The sequence below is a fragment of the Hippocampus comes genome, unplaced genomic scaffold (assembly GCF_001891065.2).
Source record: "Hippocampus comes isolate QL1 unplaced genomic scaffold, H_comes_QL1_v1.1 scaffold310, whole genome shotgun sequence".
NCBI classification, from domain to species: domain Eukaryota; kingdom Metazoa; phylum Chordata; class Actinopteri; order Syngnathiformes; family Syngnathidae; genus Hippocampus; species Hippocampus comes.
In genome coordinates, this window is record NW_017805990.1 from 1,038,961 (window position 1) to 1,055,670 (window position 16,710).

Here is a 16,710-nt window from a genome sequence, read left to right on the forward strand (position 1 = left end):
TTTTAAAAATAACCCTCCCAAACCTGCTTAGATAGATAGCATCAAGTGAACGTGTATTAATCCATACTTTATTATGCATTGATTCTATCTTTTAATTTTGCCCGGATTTTCTCCCAAAATGTATCACATTGATGCCTTTAAAGACGACCCACCAGCTCATTGTTTATTACCTTTTTTACTCGTTTTTATGGCTGTATAATGCTGAGTCACTTCGGATAATGGTACATTTATCAAAACTCAGAGCGGTATCCTTAAACAAGTGCCGGTGCTGAGAGGGGCAAAGAAGAACCATAAAGGTTCTGGAAAAAAAACAAAAAATCCAAGTTTAATTTTATCATTGACTTCTGTCACATGTTCGCTGGTGATTCTCGATAAGGAGTAGAATACATGAAGTATCTGGTCCCGGTGTGGATGATCTCTTGTCTTGCATGTCCATAAGATTATAAAACTTGATGGTTTAGGAGGATGTACTCAGCACAAAGAGGAGATGGCTCTTGAACTCAGCCATCCATTTTAATACTCCCATAAACGAATAGCCGTTCTGTTGAAAATGAAACATATCATCATTAGTGTGTTGCGTAGGTGGAGACACGATGAATCAGGCATATTAACTAACCACAATGTATTGTTTATTTTGCAGTGGATGCTTTGAGGTGAGTTACAGTGTTTCTCTTGACTGAATTTACACTGGAAGTTTCAATACCGGATAGTGACAACTAGGGACCTTTCACGTTTGAAACGGTTCTGTTCCGATTCTCTGTACCTGGGAATCGATACCGGTGTAACAGATTGACAAGGGTGGTCAGATCGGCTTGGCGGCCTGTGCCAGTTGATGTTACCTGATATGATTGGCTGGGAGACAGCATGATGGTGTCCACGATTGTGGTTGGCCCATTTTGAGGAAATGGAATTGTAGTTCTTCTGAGAAAAAAAAATGATGAATTTTGTAACAAAATCAATTTTTAGCACCTTGTTTAATTGTATCCTGGGTGAACTGTACAAATTGCATAATGTTAACAATAATGCTAAATGACAAAGTGAGTGGCTTAGATCACATCACATGGATGATTTTCTCCCGCCTGATAGTGCATGCCATGGTTCTGTTTTTGTTTTTCTCCAGCAGGTGGCAGATGAGGGAATTTCCCTCCAGCTAGCACACCTGCTGACAATCATAATCAGTGGTATTTTTAGAACTTCCATGATGCCATATCTTTGTTAGATTATTCGCCTTGCTCACGACTCTCACCAATTGTTGAATCTTCTAGATGTCTTCTGTTTCATGTTCTTAGTTTTTTGATCGCTGCATGATTTTTGCACTTACCTTAGTAAGTGTTTTTTTTTGTTGTAATTATTACTCATGGTTTTGTATTATATGCATTTTGGGGTTTCTTGATCTATTTATGGTAGCCCGGTGGTCCAATGGTTAGTGCGTCTACCTCACAGTACAGAGATACCAGGTTCAATTCCAGCTCCGTCCTCCCTCTGTGGAGTTTGCATGTTCTCCCCTGTGTGGGTTTTCTCCGGTTACTCAGGTTTCCTCCCACATTCCAAAAACATGCATGGCGGGCTGATTGAACACTCAAAATTGTCCCTTGGTGTGAGTGTGAGCGCGGATGGTTGTTCGTCTGTGTGTGCCCTGCGATTGGCTGGCAACCGGTTCAGGGTGTCTCCCGCCTACTGCCCGAAGACAGCTGGGATAGGCTCCAGCACCTTGCGCGACCCTTGTGAGGATAAGCGGATCAGAAAATGAATGAATGAATGATCTATTTTTTGACAAGTTTTTTTTTTTTTTCTTTCCCCAATGCAAGCGTTTTCTGTTCTCTCATTTTCCTGGTCGTGTACCAGCATCCTTTGTTCTACTTTGTTTGTCTTGCGACCTCCAGCGGATGTTGAATAAATGTTCAGAGTATAATATGCATCATTTTATTAAATATAATGCTGCTAAGAGCGTCACAATGAGCTTAAGAACCGAAGAAGGTAAAAATCTGAATTTACTGGACTTGACTCTACTCGGCTGTCGGCTTTTCAGTGTCCTTCGAAAATGTCCAAGGCAAACATCCGCATAGTGAGCGATCGCCTGACTGGGTGATTCACATTTATCAGAATCAGAATCAGAATCATCTTTATTGGCCAAGTATGTAGAACACACAAGGAATTTGTCTCCGGTATAACACGCTGCATTAGTATCATCATAAACAAGGACATGGCAAATAAGTATGGACGGACATTTCGTAATGTAAGTGAACCGTAGTGCGGTGGTACCACCAAGTGACAACTGTGAGAAAATGTGCAAAGTATCAAGCAGAGCTAAAGTGATCAGTGGTAGAATACAATACTATGACAGTTGTACAGGTGGTGCAGAAAATCACTGAACCATTTTAGAGTGACCAGTAGCAGTATTTTTTTGTACAAGAAGAGTGACTATGTCAGTGACTGTTTAGGGAGTTAATGGCTAGAGGGAAGAAGCTGTTTAAGTGTCTGCTGGATTTGGTGCGCATGGATCTGTAGCGCCTGCCTGAGGGGAGTAGCTGGAAAAGGTGATGGGCGGGGTGTGGGGGATCCAGGAGGATTTTCCGTGCCCTTGTCTTGATTCTTGCAGTGTGCAAGTCCTCAAGAGTGGGTAGGGCGGTGCCAATGATTTTTTCCGCCGTCCTAACTGTCCGTTGAAGTCTGATTTTGTCCTTTTTTGCGGCAGCCCCCAACCAAACCGTGATGGAAGCACTTGTTGTCGGTACGCAGACTCGTCGCCGTCTTTGATGAGACCGATGACCGTGGTGTCGTCTGCGAACTTTATGAGTTTTGACAGCTGGACTTGTTGAAGTGCAATTGTTTGTGTAGAGGGAAAAGAGCAGTGGAGAGAGGACGCATCTCTGTGGGGCTCCAGTGCTAGTGGTGCATGTTGATGATGTTGTTCTTCCCAGTCTCACCTGTTGTGTCCGTCCCGTCAGGAAGCTGAGGATCCACTGGCAGATCGTAGGGGACACACCGAGCTGGAGAAGTTTGGGGGTGATGAGTTCCGGGATGATGATTTACGTAAAACTATCGGAACACCTCATGCCCTGTGGGGCGAATGACGAGGACGCTGCATCGACACATATGTATCTATCTCCACGCATAGACACATACAGTAGAGGTCCCTCTTAGCCAATGGGATGCTAGGAAGATGCTCGGTAATAGCCAATGGCAGAGGAGCTATAAATATGTTGCGTTCAGTAAACTCGGAGCTGCGAGTAGCAGCCCATACTGTATTTTTACCTTTCGTAACTAGAGACAATATTTTCCTGTTGAGGCGTTTTGTAACTGGAAAATTTCGTATGTGGAGACGTTCGTAAGTAAAGGTACCACTGTATTCTTGTTATAATATTGCGCCTCGTGTGTCTGTGTCTGTAATAAAGGAATCCATTCATTGTATAGTTTTCAGAGAAAAGATGAGTCTGGAAGTTAAATAAATTCTCTCACAAAGCCAAGATGATATACAGTACATGTACATTAGTAAAAAAATAGATGCTAGGTTGCTCGGTACTGCCATGTAACCCACACTATATGCAGCAAATGAATCATTCAAAAGGAACACTGCGTGTGAGGACATAAGCTTTCCATTCCGAAGGTACAGAGTAGGCGAGAGTCGTTCAATTTTAGCTCAAAAGTACAATGTAGTCTGTTTGAATGGATATTAGGCTTTTTCTCCAAGACAAGAGGTTAGATCATTGACGGAAGAACAAAAAGTAGCAAAGCACCACCCACAATAGGGCATATTCTTATGACATAATTCATCTTTTCAGTGCCATTCTTCTTTGATTTGTCACCAAGTGTAGATTAGTTTAAAGCATGGGTCCAAACCTTTATGAAACTGAGAGCTACTCCTTGGCCACTGGTAAATGTGAAGGGCTACCAGTTTGATACACTCTTGTGAAACAACAAATTTGCTCACATTACCTTCAATCATATGTTATCATTCATAATTATTGATATGTGTGCCCTGCGATTGGCTGGCAGGTGTACCCCGCCTACTGGCCCGAAGCTAGCTGGGATAGGTTCCGGCACACTTGCGAGCCTCGTGAGGATAAGTGGTTCGGATAATGGATGGATGGATATTCATGTATGAATGAAATATGTACAGTACTTGGAGAATTTGTTTTATCATTGAGAGGAGGCTTATGTTACAGTGGAAACAATTCTGGGTGTATTTTGAACGCAAATTGGATTGTATTTTTCTGCTCCCAAAAGTGAAATAGCAAGTTGGTTTAATCACTGCATGACTCAAAGAAACATGCACACTCATTGATCCCCATTAACAAAGCTTCTTATATTTGTTGGAATGCCCATGAGGGCCGTTTTTAATTGTAATGGAATTAGTAGGAATTTCCAGCATCCACATTCCTAATCACATCCATCCATTTTCTAACCAACTTATTCTCACAAGAGTCGCGGGCATTTTGAAGACCATACCAGCTGTCATGGGAGCAGTAGATGGGGTACACCCTGATTTGGTTGCAAGCCAATCTCACCTAATCACATCAAATGGTTATGTCTCAGTGAAAACAAGAAAATGTTGACATTATTATCAGGTTCGCGGATATTTACACATTGCTATTTAGTGTTTGTGTTGTGTATCATAAGCAAGAATCAATTCCTTGTTTGACAATATTAACTGCTAAGGAATTAAATACAAAGTTTTGTAATAGTGGCTTTCAATCAAAGACAGTAGTGCCTTGGTTGAATTTGAATTCTTACCTTGTCGAGCATACTACCATGTTGGACATCATCATCTGAACTACCCAGCATTAGTTATTTCCGACAGCATGATGACTTTGAGTTTAACCAACTTTGACATTTAAAAATTATGCAACTTTGGCTAAATTATTTAACGTGCATCATGCATATTGCATCATGCACAAGGATCCCAGTGAGTGCTTCAGCTCAGCCAAAATTAAAAGGCTGCAGAAGACAAAAGTGTGAAATAAAGATGACTGTGTTTTCCATTGTATATGTTTATATTATATTAGCGCGTCGACCTCACAGTGCAGAGGTAAAGGGTTCAATTCCTACTCTGGCCTTCTTGTGTGGAGTTTGCATGTTGTTCCATGCCTGTGTGGGTTTTCTCTGGGCACTCCGGTTTCCTCCCACGTTCCAAAAATCTGCGTGGCAAGGCTGAGTGAACACTCTAAATCAGTGGTTCTTAACCTTCTTAGAGCTACCAAACCCAACCAGTTAATCTGCACACTCACCGAACCCTTCATTAGTGAAAAATAAATATATATACATTTTTATTACAAATTCAAGATATTAAAAAAAAATGCATTTATTAAACAGAAAAAAGTAAATACAATTTCAAGAGATTTTTTTTTTTTTTTTTTTTTAAATTGTACTACGTACTACCATGACAGTCACAAGTTGGCTACTGAGCGAACAAAATTTTCCAAAGCACTGATTGGACAAGCAATGTAATGTGAGTTGGGTGTGTCTTACCCTACATGGCATAGGCTCCGTCGAACCCCTGAGACCGATTCACCGAACCCCGAGGGTTTGATCGAACCCAGGTTAAGAACCACTGCTCTAAATTGTCTTTCGGTGTGAGTGTGAGCACGGATGGTTGTCCGTCTAAGTGTGCCCTGCGATTGCCTGGCAACCACTTCAGGGTGTCCCCCGCCTACTGCCCGAAGACAGCTGGGATAGGCTCCAGCACATCCCGCAACCCTTGTGAGGATAAAGCGAATCGGAAATAGGGCATAACCTGCACTTAGACTCACACCTAGGTACAAGTTAGAGTGCTCCAATTCCCCTTTCCGTGCCTGTTTTTGGAATGTGGGAGACATGTTTTTTCTGAAATGGATAAAACACACAAACACAATTTTGAATGTTTTTAGGTTAAATTTTAGATTAAGTAAGATGGCACAGCAGTACTGTTTTTAGTGTTACATTTTTTTCTGAGTAAAAGATTGTATATTTCTCTTGCAAAAATTACTTTTCGAATGAATGAGCAGTGCCAGCTGAGTTTTTGCTGAAGGGGGCGGGGGGCATTTTCTCTCTCTCGCTCTTTCTCTCTCTCTCTCTCTCTCGCTCTCTCTCGCTCTCGCTCTCTGTCTCTCTCTCTCTCTCTCTCTCTCTCTCTCTCTCTCTCTCTCTCTCTCTCTCTCTCTTTCTGTTTTGAGGGCAAGCATGATGGCCAGGCTAACTTTTAGCGCAGTAGTCAACGTTAATATATTTAATGACACCGCTGAAGTAAACTAGACAAAAATACAATGAACCAGGGCACAATCAAGATTCTAAGCATTGTTTTTAATGTGTTTGCTTCCAATACTTAAGTGCATTTAATATCAGAAAATTACTGTAGAGCTGCAGTTGATTTCTGTTAAGATACATTTATGCAAGTATTAACCCTTTCATGCATCCTGTAACCTGATAACATGATAAGCTGTCCTCTGTAGTAACCGCTGTCCCTGAAAGGATTAATTTCAGGTTTGTGGTACTTTTAACGAGACAAATAGCCACGAAGTAGATTTCTTCTCCGGATTACCAGGACTTGTTAATGAAAACTGAATATTGTCACTGTTGCAAGTGGCTCATTTTGAGGATTGTCTGTACGTGGCTATATTTGTCTCAAGAGTCCCACACAATATATGTGATAAGCCAAGTGACTATAAGACAGTAATGCAGCTCAAAATGTATTGATCATGATTCCAAAACATGTAATTCACAGTACATATCAAATGGCAAGTTCTCATAGCTATGGATTTTGAATGAAAAGATCTTAAATTTGACATGTGTGCCCTGCCAGTCCAGATTTTACCTTTGCCCTTACTCAAATTCAAGCAAGCTGGCTCCATCTTTGGTAATCCTAAACATTACATTATGGATGGATGGACTTGCATGTCAGAACCACATCAATTGTTCACATCTCATAATCAAACATTTCTAATGCGCACAAAAAATACAGCGGGAGCAAGTAGTATGCAGTGTAACTATTTACAAAGCTCAAGCTCAATTAGCTGCAGGGGTAGGCTTGAGGAAGAAAAAGCGGTGCAGAGAGATTTCATTATTCATTGGGCTACAGACGTTGGGCATTACTTATACATCAGAGTCTTAGCTTGTTCTTTCTCAGGTACAGACATTCCATTATTTAAGAAGACAAGTGCCGTGCAGCGCAGAGACTGCTGGTGATGTTTTAAATCATGGGAAGGAGTTCTGTTTGATCAGCACTAAATGTTAATTTTTCTGTCATAATTTGACTTGAATTTTTCTAACAGCAGGCAAGTGTGCAAAAACATGTCGGCCTTCATCCTTTTTGGAGACTTGCTTTGAATGAAGCAAACACCGTCGGTAGGATATTTTTTCACTGGTGTTGTTCTCTCATTATATCTTTTGTTGTATGTTAAATTCCTGTAACACGGTATTGTGATTGAGCTCCTTAAAAGCATTTTTGTAATCAACTTTTCCTTGCGCTGCATGTTCTTTGAATGATTTTAGGAAGCTGTCATTTATTTACATACTTTGTTTTTGAATGTCTTCTTTTGTTTTAAATGCTTTAAATTTGAAACTTTGTATATGTAACGTGCACACTACAAGGACAAGATATTTAATGTTCAAACTGAGTACATTAGTGTTTTTTTCTGAGCAAATATTCCCTCATTTTCAAATTTGAGCCTGCTACGTGTTCCAAAAAGGACTGGGAGCAACAAAAGACTGAGAAAGTTGAGGAGTGCTCAAAGAACACTTGTTTAGAACATTCCATATCTGAAAAGGGTAATTCAGGGTAGTCCAACACCTGTGTCAGGTTTTGTGTGGTGGTAGGTGGAGGACTGACAAAGATGTATTTAACAAAAATCTAAACAGGAGTACACTGGAAAAAAAACTAACTGAAGTATACAAAGGCCTGAAAACCACAGGAAACCAAAGTAACAAAAAACATAAGCCAGAAACAAAACATGACAGGGGCACACAGACACACAAATGATCCAACAAAGACTGACAGAACCCTGGGAACTAAATAGAAGCAAAGTGACAAAAACAACGAGAAACACAAAAAGTTGAGGGAGCTGATTGGTTAAACACAAGGGACACGGATGACAAGAACAGGACAAAATGGGCACATGAGGAACCAAAACCAAATGTAATCCAAACAAAAACATAACAGTACCCCACCCTCAAGGGACGGATACGAGACGTCCGTCCCAAAGTCACCCAATGGCTTGGCTTGACTTGTTGGAAATGGGGCGGGCTTGCCCCGCCAGACACGGGAACAGACGGGGCCTGCAACACTTGTGGCGCCAGAAACAGGAACGGAGGGCGGCCCAAACACTTGCACCACCCGGATCGGGAATGGAGGGGAGGTCGCAACACATGAGCCACTGGAAACAGGAACGGAGGAGGGCCGCAACACACGCGCCGCCTGGAACAGGAACGCAGGGCGGCCGCAACACATGCGCCACTGGGAACAGGAACGGATGGTGGCCACAACACTTGTGCTGCCGGGAACAGGAACGGAGAGCGGCCGCAACACTTGAACAGGAATAGATGGCAGTGGGACCAGGCCTCTGGTCCTGTGGGGCCCAGTCTTGTTTGGATCATTCTGTCAGGTTTTGCGTGGTGGTAGGTGGAGGAACCCAAAAAGCAGGGAGGCAGGAGTAGTAGGGTGGACTGACCAAGATGTATTTAACAAAAATACAAACAGGAGTACACTGGAAAAAACTAAATTGAAGTATACAAACAATGGCCTGAAAACCACAGGAAACCAAAGTAACAAAAAACCTTAAGCAGATGTCTTGGTGAATATGCACCAAACACATATGCAGATATAATAATATGCAGAGTAGTGTGTTTGCTCTGCACTTTAACGGATAACTGCTCACATTAAAAGCAGCTCGATGATTAACCCTTTCAGGGACAGCGGTCACTACATTGGACAGCCTACCATGCTATCAGGTTACAGGTTATCATTACTGGTGCATAAAACACATATTGTACACATACTGTATGTACACTAAAATGTTTGGCTTCATTTCTAAGGTCATTTATTTTTTAAGTGCATGCCTCTCAAAAGCAGTGGATATAACCGCAGGCCTCAGGCTCAGCACGTGCCCACTGAATTTGGACACTTCTTGGATATTTCAAGCTGCGGTGCATTCACATTGATTTTGCAAATTTCAAGTTGTGTGCAGTCATTGTAATTGTGCTTTATTGACAACAATCATTGTCGGCTCCATTTTCCCATTTGTCATATTTGTGCACAGTGCATGTATGACATAATGACTTCAATTACTGCTGATGGGATTCCATCCCGCACTTTCCTCAGGCTTTGTTCTGGTTGATTTTGTTAGTGTAAAAGCTTCTTGTTTTTATCCAAGGAGAGGAGAATTTAGATTAAGTCACCTCATTTACATGTGCTAATATTATAATTAAAAGTCAGACAGCAATCACTTGTGGTGTACTGAATAACTTGAAATGAAATATGCACCTTTTTTTAACATGCTGTATGCAGTTTGAAGCATTTGTGATTTTTTTAAAATTCTCTCTTCCTTTATTTCGTTGGTTTCTCACTATTATACTCTTCCTGAAACCATCCAACACAGATATTGTCACTCCTAAGGAGTACATCCGAGTACAAAGCTGTTTTTCCATCAGCGCTGCGCTACCTTGAAGATGAAATGTTTAGGGAGAAGCCCTTTGTGCTGTCTGGCTCTTAAATCTCTTTGGCTTTGTACACATTCACATCAAGTGTCAGTCTCTCAAGAGCCTGAGAGGTGCTTGTCATTCACTGTGTTCAATAAGTGCAGGGAATAGTGATGCCGGGGGAAAAAAATGCTTGTTTATGACACAATTAACAATACATGATGTTTTTCCCGATTGAGTTTAAATATATTTCAGCTAAAGTATTAGAACTGTCTTTATTTCTGAATGCTTGATTGTCTTTTTCTTCATTCCCTTTGTTTCTCCACAGACTCTGAAGTTATTTATAGAAACAGTGATGGACATGTCATCAAGTTCAACATCCTCTCCAACGAAACAGAGATTGTCCTATCAAACACAACATTTGTAAGTAGACTCAAATCTATATTTTTGGGGTGTGACCCAACAGTTATACTAGAGTTCTGTATTAATCCGACGCCATATTGTCTCCCTTTCCATCAGATAAATTTCAATGTGGCCAAGTACTCTGTGTCCCCTGACTTGAAGTATGTTCTTTTTGCCTATGATGTCAAACAGGTATGTTTCTTTATTAAAAACACCATTCATTGTTCATACATTAACTGATTACTCTTAATGAATTTGGAGCCTCTGGAGTGGTTGGCCTATTCGAAAATATGTACGTTGTTACATGAGGAATTAAACGCTCTAAATAGATGTACTTTGACTGATGAAAGATCAGTTAAAAATGTACCCACCTCTCAAGCAAGTAAACTGTCTTAAGTCCCATACCATGCCCAGATTCCACATGTGGTCTTAAAAACAAGTCTTAAAAGCAATGCATTAATGAATTTGGAAATAATACCTTAAAAAAGTATTGAATGTGAGATACCTGGTTCTTAATTTTATGTTGTATGTAAGTCCATCACGATAGTTACTATGTCTATGCATTGCTCGATGAGAAAAAAAATGGACACTCATTTTGTTGGATGAATGTCAATAGTTGGAGACGCAGACTGATTGGATTGTACCTTTTGCCTTCTAATGGGAGAACATTTCATTTTTCTGCCTGTCAGTACTTATATACCACCGGCATATAGTATTATATAACTCAGCATTTCTGCTCTGAGCGTTTTTAGATAATTCAAAATTGGTTATTTGAGTTGACTCTGATAATATATTCCATCTTAATCAGATATAGTGCTACTGGCAAAATACAATAAACATAATACTCAAGATCACATAATCATCAGCCAACACTTCTAATATCTTGGCTCCATCCCAACCCCTGCACTGACTAGTAAGTCTTTGCACAGTTATTGTCCACAGATGCACTAAAGTGGGTTTAAAGAGATTCTAGTCTCTTTATAAACACATTGGATAGAAAAGACAGAAAAACATACAGACGACAGAAAAACGTGTCCGTCCGACCTCGAACGTCGTGTCTACTGTACTGTTACTGACTAACTTAGCTGTTCTCGTGGCTAGGCTAGCTTAGCTGTTGTCGTAGATCAAAGCCCTTTGATGTGTAACGTCCGTTGCGTCAGCACCGATTGGTTGAAGCCAAAAGACGCGCGCGTGCGTACATGTTCGCGCTGACGCACGCACAGCAGAGAGCAGCGGACTATCGACTGCTGAGTCGCGCTTCACTCGAGTGGCGTGGCTAAAGGTTTATGATACAGTTGCGGTACTTTTGGGTCCCACTTTTCTGATTACATTGTAAAGTTGGCATAATTAACGAGCAGTTTAGGGTTTTTTTATCATAAAAGAGTAGATGCTAAAAGTTAAATATGCCAATTTGGCGATCAGCTTTAGAAGGAATCACCTGTGGATGAGTGACAGGGCAACTAATCCCATCTAACAAAAGGGTTCGATTTATAATTTGAAACCTTTGTGGCTAATAGTTCCCAATTTAGTCATAGGTTATATTAAATATTGATCAAAATTTGCCATGCTGGCCCTTGTAAAATATACATTTAGATTATTCTGCATGTGTAATGGTATTCATTTTTGAATGAAACAGTTGGTTGTCTATGTAACACTACTCTTGATCACACACACTGTGTAAAAACGAACCATCAGCTCTTCTGCCTCTCTCCTCATCTGGTGTATTTCATTGTTTTTTTTCAGCACGTGTAAACATTGCTTTTAGTTGAATTGTCTGTTGGAAGAGTTGGACTGAAGTCAATTAATCATAAACTGGCATGTTTTGTTTTTGGAAAAAAAAATCATTAAAATCAAACGGACACAACCTGGGGACAGGTGAGTGTCAATGGCCAATTTAAAACTGTTTTCATATATAGGGTGCACTGCATTATAAAGTGCATAGAATAGAAGCTACAATAGTGGCTGCAGTTGCGTTATGAATCCACAAGATGGAGGTATGCTAAAGGGAATACAAAACAAGAAATCTTTAATTATGTAGAACCCTGGCTGCGGTTGTGTTATGCATCTACTAGATGGAGCTACACAATACAATACAATATAATACAATACAGCTTTATTTATGCAGAGCTTTCACAACCGCTGCAGCTGTAACAAAGCATTTTACAGAACATTTAAAATACTACATCCAAGAAATCAGAATATTGATCCATATGTAGCTCCCTCAGGATGTAGCTTGAAGCATGACACAAAGTCCATCAAAATACAGGGTTTATTCTTTGGGATAAATACAAATGAAATGACAAAACAATAAATAAAGGACAAAAGTTATGAAGACAATTGATTCACCAAAAAGGCACACCAACCTCGTGGGCTCACATCCACAAGGGGCTAAATGTCCTTTGAAGTCTTGCTTGTCTCCTTCTTCCTTGGTTTTGTCAGTACTTAACTATGCTTTTGATATTATCTTTGTTTCATAATGGCTGCGCAGAGTTCACAAAGTAGTTGTCTGTTTGACTGTTAGCGAATGCACATGTAAATTAGTGTCGGGCAGAACCCTTTTAGGTTACAATTAGTTCCTAATCACCACGAGATTGCATAGGACGGGGGTTGGCAACACGCGGCTCCAGAGCCGCATGCGGCTCTTTAGCGTCATCTAGTGGCTCCCTGGAGCTTTACAAAAAAAATGTTTGAAAATGGAAAAAGATTTTGATAGTAGGCTAATATAACTCAAATAGATATAAATACATGTTGCAGCTCCGAAAAAGGAGAGCTGTGGTGTTGGTTTTTTAAAACGTACACTTTATTTATGCTTTTAACAGTCTCGACAAACACAGACACGTCTGCGTCCGACTCCGTGCCTTCTCTCTTCTCATTCGACATACATACAGCATGTGTTTCCTTCATTGTAAGTTTTATAGAAGGCTTTTATTTCTTTCGCGGCTCCAGACATATTTGTTTTTTGTTTTTTTTTGTCCTATATGGCTCTTTCAAAATTTTGGGTTGCCGACTCCTGGCATAGGACCACTAACAGGAAAACAACTCAATAAGGGAATATAAAAAGACTGTAACACCATATATAAGGCGCATTGGATTATAGTGCACTGTTGGCTTTTGAGAATATTGAATGCTTTTAGGTGCACCTTATAGTGCGGAAAATACGGTACTTTTAATTTCTAGCAGAAGAAGTAAATGACCACCTTAAAAGTCGAAGATGTCAGACATCACTATGAAACGAGTCTGTTGTTTTGTAAAGCGTTTCATCAACAGATCTTCATCTAGTCCTGTTGTTGTTTGGTCTTTGCACAAATTTGAATTAAGTTCTTGTTTTTAAGGGAGCGCATTTTAGGCGGTGTTGACACAATAGCTCACTTTTTTGTTCATACATATGCAAGAGCATTTCAGTCCATCTTTTTGTGCTGATTGACAGGATGCAGCACTGAGTAATGTTGTAGGCATTTTGGATTAGTTACAAGCTGGCTAACCACTGACGAGTTAGCCGCCACATGCCACTTGGTGGTCAATTTGAGTTAATACTTGTGTGACAGTGAAAAACAAAAATGCTGAGTTTTCAGTCAGGGCACATCCTGACCAACAATAATTCACACACTCAAAGGAAGTGTCTGATGACTGTTAGATATGTGCCACCGTTGTAGTGTTGATTTGGATTTACGTGTCTCCGAAGCTTGAGCACACATACACACACAGACGATGGTGTGCGGCTACTGGAGTCACGACGAAAAAAAAAATAATAATAACAATAACTGAACGCGGAGCTTCGATTGGGCTGCTTATGTCACCTGCAAATGAATATTCATCAGGTTGAGGCGAGGTGCCGTAACAGCTAGATATAGCAAATTGAGCAACGAGCTTTGGCTGCCTACTACTGCTTGCTAAACACTTCTCAGTTTTGCTCCTAAATCAATAATCACAGTCTCCGTGGTGGCGATTAAGTTACACTTTTTACAAGTATCATACTCACAAACAGATAACAGCAATCAAACTCCGTGCTAACCAGTCAACCACCATTATTTTATTAATTTATTTTTATCAATATCTGTCCTACGCATTGTCTTTGAAATTTACATCCATCCATCCATCCATTTTCCACCGCTTATCCGGAATCCACAAGATGGAGGTATGCTAAAGGGAATACAAAACAAGAAATCTTTAATTATGTAGAACCCTGGCTGCGGTTGTGTTATGCATCTACTAGATGGAGCTACACAATACAATACAATATAATACAATACAGCTTTATTTATGCAGAGCTTTCACAACCGCTGCAGCTGTAACAAAGCATTTTACAGAACATTTAAAATACTACATCCAAGAAATCAGAATATTGATCCATATGTAGCTCCCTCAGGATGTAGCTTGAAGCATGACACAAAGTCCATCAAAATACAGGGTTTATTCTTTGGGATAAATACAAATGAAATGACAAAACAATAAATAAAGGACAAAAGTTATGAAGACAATTGATTCACCAAAAAGGCACACCAACCTCGTGGGCTCACATCCACAAGGGGCTAAATGTCCTTTGAAGTCTTGCTTGTCTCCTTCTTCCTTGGTTTTGTCAGTACTTAACTATGCTTTTGATATTATCTTTGTTTCATAATGGCTGCGCAGAGTTCACAAAGTAGTTGTCTGTTTGACTGTTAGCGAATGCACATGTAAATTAGTGTCGGGCAGAACCCTTTTAGGTTACAATTAGTTCCTAATCACCACGAGATTGCATAGGACGGGGGTTGGCAACACGCGGCTCCAGAGCCGCATGCGGCTCTTTAGCGTCATCTAGTGGCTCCCTGGAGCTTTACAAAAAAAATGTTTGAAAATGGAAAAAGATTTTGATAGTAGGCTAATATAACTCAAATAGATATAAATACATGTTGCAGCTCCGAAAAAGGAGAGCTGTGGTGTTGGTTTTTTAAAACGTACACTTTATTTATGCTTTTAACAGTCTCGACAAACACAGACACGTCTGCGTCCGACTCCGTGCCTTCTCTCTTCTCATTCGACTCGAGAGGCGTTCAAAGACAACCTCCGAAAAACGTAAATTCATGATCACTTCACTGACACTAATAAAGCAAAAATAACGCACCAAAACAAAAAATCAAGCAAGGAAATCACAAAATAAATTCTCTGGGGGCGTTTGTGAACACACAACAAAGGAATGAATAACATAAACAATTCTGAGACAGTCCAGTCTCCTACATACATACAGCATGTGTTTCCTTCATTGTAAGTTTTATAGAAGGCTTTTATTTTTTTCGCGGCTCCAGACATATTTGTTTTTTGTTTTTTTTTGTCCTATATGGCTCTTTCAAAATTTTGGGTTGCCGACTCCTGGCATAGGACCACTAACAGGAAAACAACTCAATAAGGGAATATAAAAAGACTGTAACACCATATATAAGGCGCATTGGATTATAGTGCACTGTTGGCTTTTGAGAATATTGAATGCTTTTAGGTGCACCTTATAGTGCGGAAAATACGGTACTTTTAATTTCTAGCAGAAGAAGTAAATGACCACCTTAAAAGTCGAAGATGTCAGACATCACTATGAAACGAGTCTGTTGTTTTGTAAAGCGTTTCATCAACAGATCTTCATCTAGTCCTGTTGTTGTTTGGTCTTTGCACAAATTTGAATTAAGTTCTTGTTTTTAAGGGAGCGCATTTTAGGCGGTGTTGACACAATAGCTCACTTTTTTGTTCATACATATGCAAGAGCATTTCAGTCCATCTTTTTGTGCTGATTGACAGGATGCAGCACTGAGTAATGTTGTAGGCATTTTGGATTAGTTACAAGCTGGCTAACCACTGACGAGTTAGCCGCCACATGCCACTTGGTGGTCAATTTGAGTTAATACTTGTGTGACAGTGAAAAACAAAAATGCTGAGTTTTCAGTCAGGGCACATCCTGACCAACAATAATTCACACACTCAAAGGAAGTGTCTGATGACTGTTAGATATGTGCCACCGTTGTAGTGTTGATTTGGATTTACGTGTCTCCGAAGCTTGAGCACACATACACACACAGACGATGGTGTGCGGCTACTGGAGTCACGACGAAAAAAAAAATAATAATAACAATAACTGAACGCGGAGCTTCGATTGGGCTGCTTATGTCACCTGCAAATGAATATTCATCAGGTTGAGGCGAGGTGCCGTAACAGCTAGATATAGCAAATTGAGCAACGAGCTTTGGCTGCCTACTACTGCTTGCTAAACACTTCTCAGTTTTGCTCCTAAATCAATAATCACAGTCTCCGTGGTGGCGATTAAGTTACACTTTTTACAAGTATCATACTCACAAACAGATAACAGCAATCAAACTCCGTGCTAACCAGTCAACCACCATTATTTTATTAATTTATTTTTATCAATATCTGTCCTACGCATTGTCTTTGAAATTTACATCCATCCATCCATCCATTTTCCACCGCTTATCCGGCCGGGGTCGGGTCGCGGGGGCAGCAGCTTTAGGAGGGAAGCCCAGACTTCCCTCTCCCCAGCCACTTCTTCGAGCTCTTCCTGGCGGATCCCGAGGCGTTCCCATGCCAGCTGGGTGACATAGTCTCTCCAGCGTGTCCTGTGTCATCCCCGGGGCCTCCTGGCAGTGGGACATGCCCGGAACACCTCACCAGGGAGGCGTCCAGGAGGCATCCTAATTAGATGCCCGAGCCACCTCATCTGGC

The 16,710-nt window shown here is 40.6% G+C and overlaps 1 protein-coding gene across 1 annotated transcript in view; it reads left to right on the forward strand.

The window, feature by feature from the left end:
• dpp10 (dipeptidyl peptidase like 10) overlaps positions 1–16,710 on the forward strand; it is a 183,174-nt gene that overhangs the window by 120,175 nt on the left and 46,289 nt on the right. The window contains 2 exon segments of the mRNA XM_019892048.1: positions 9,938–10,032; positions 10,129–10,203. Of these exon segments, the coding sequence (XP_019747607.1) occupies positions 9,938–10,032; positions 10,129–10,203 (170 nt within the window).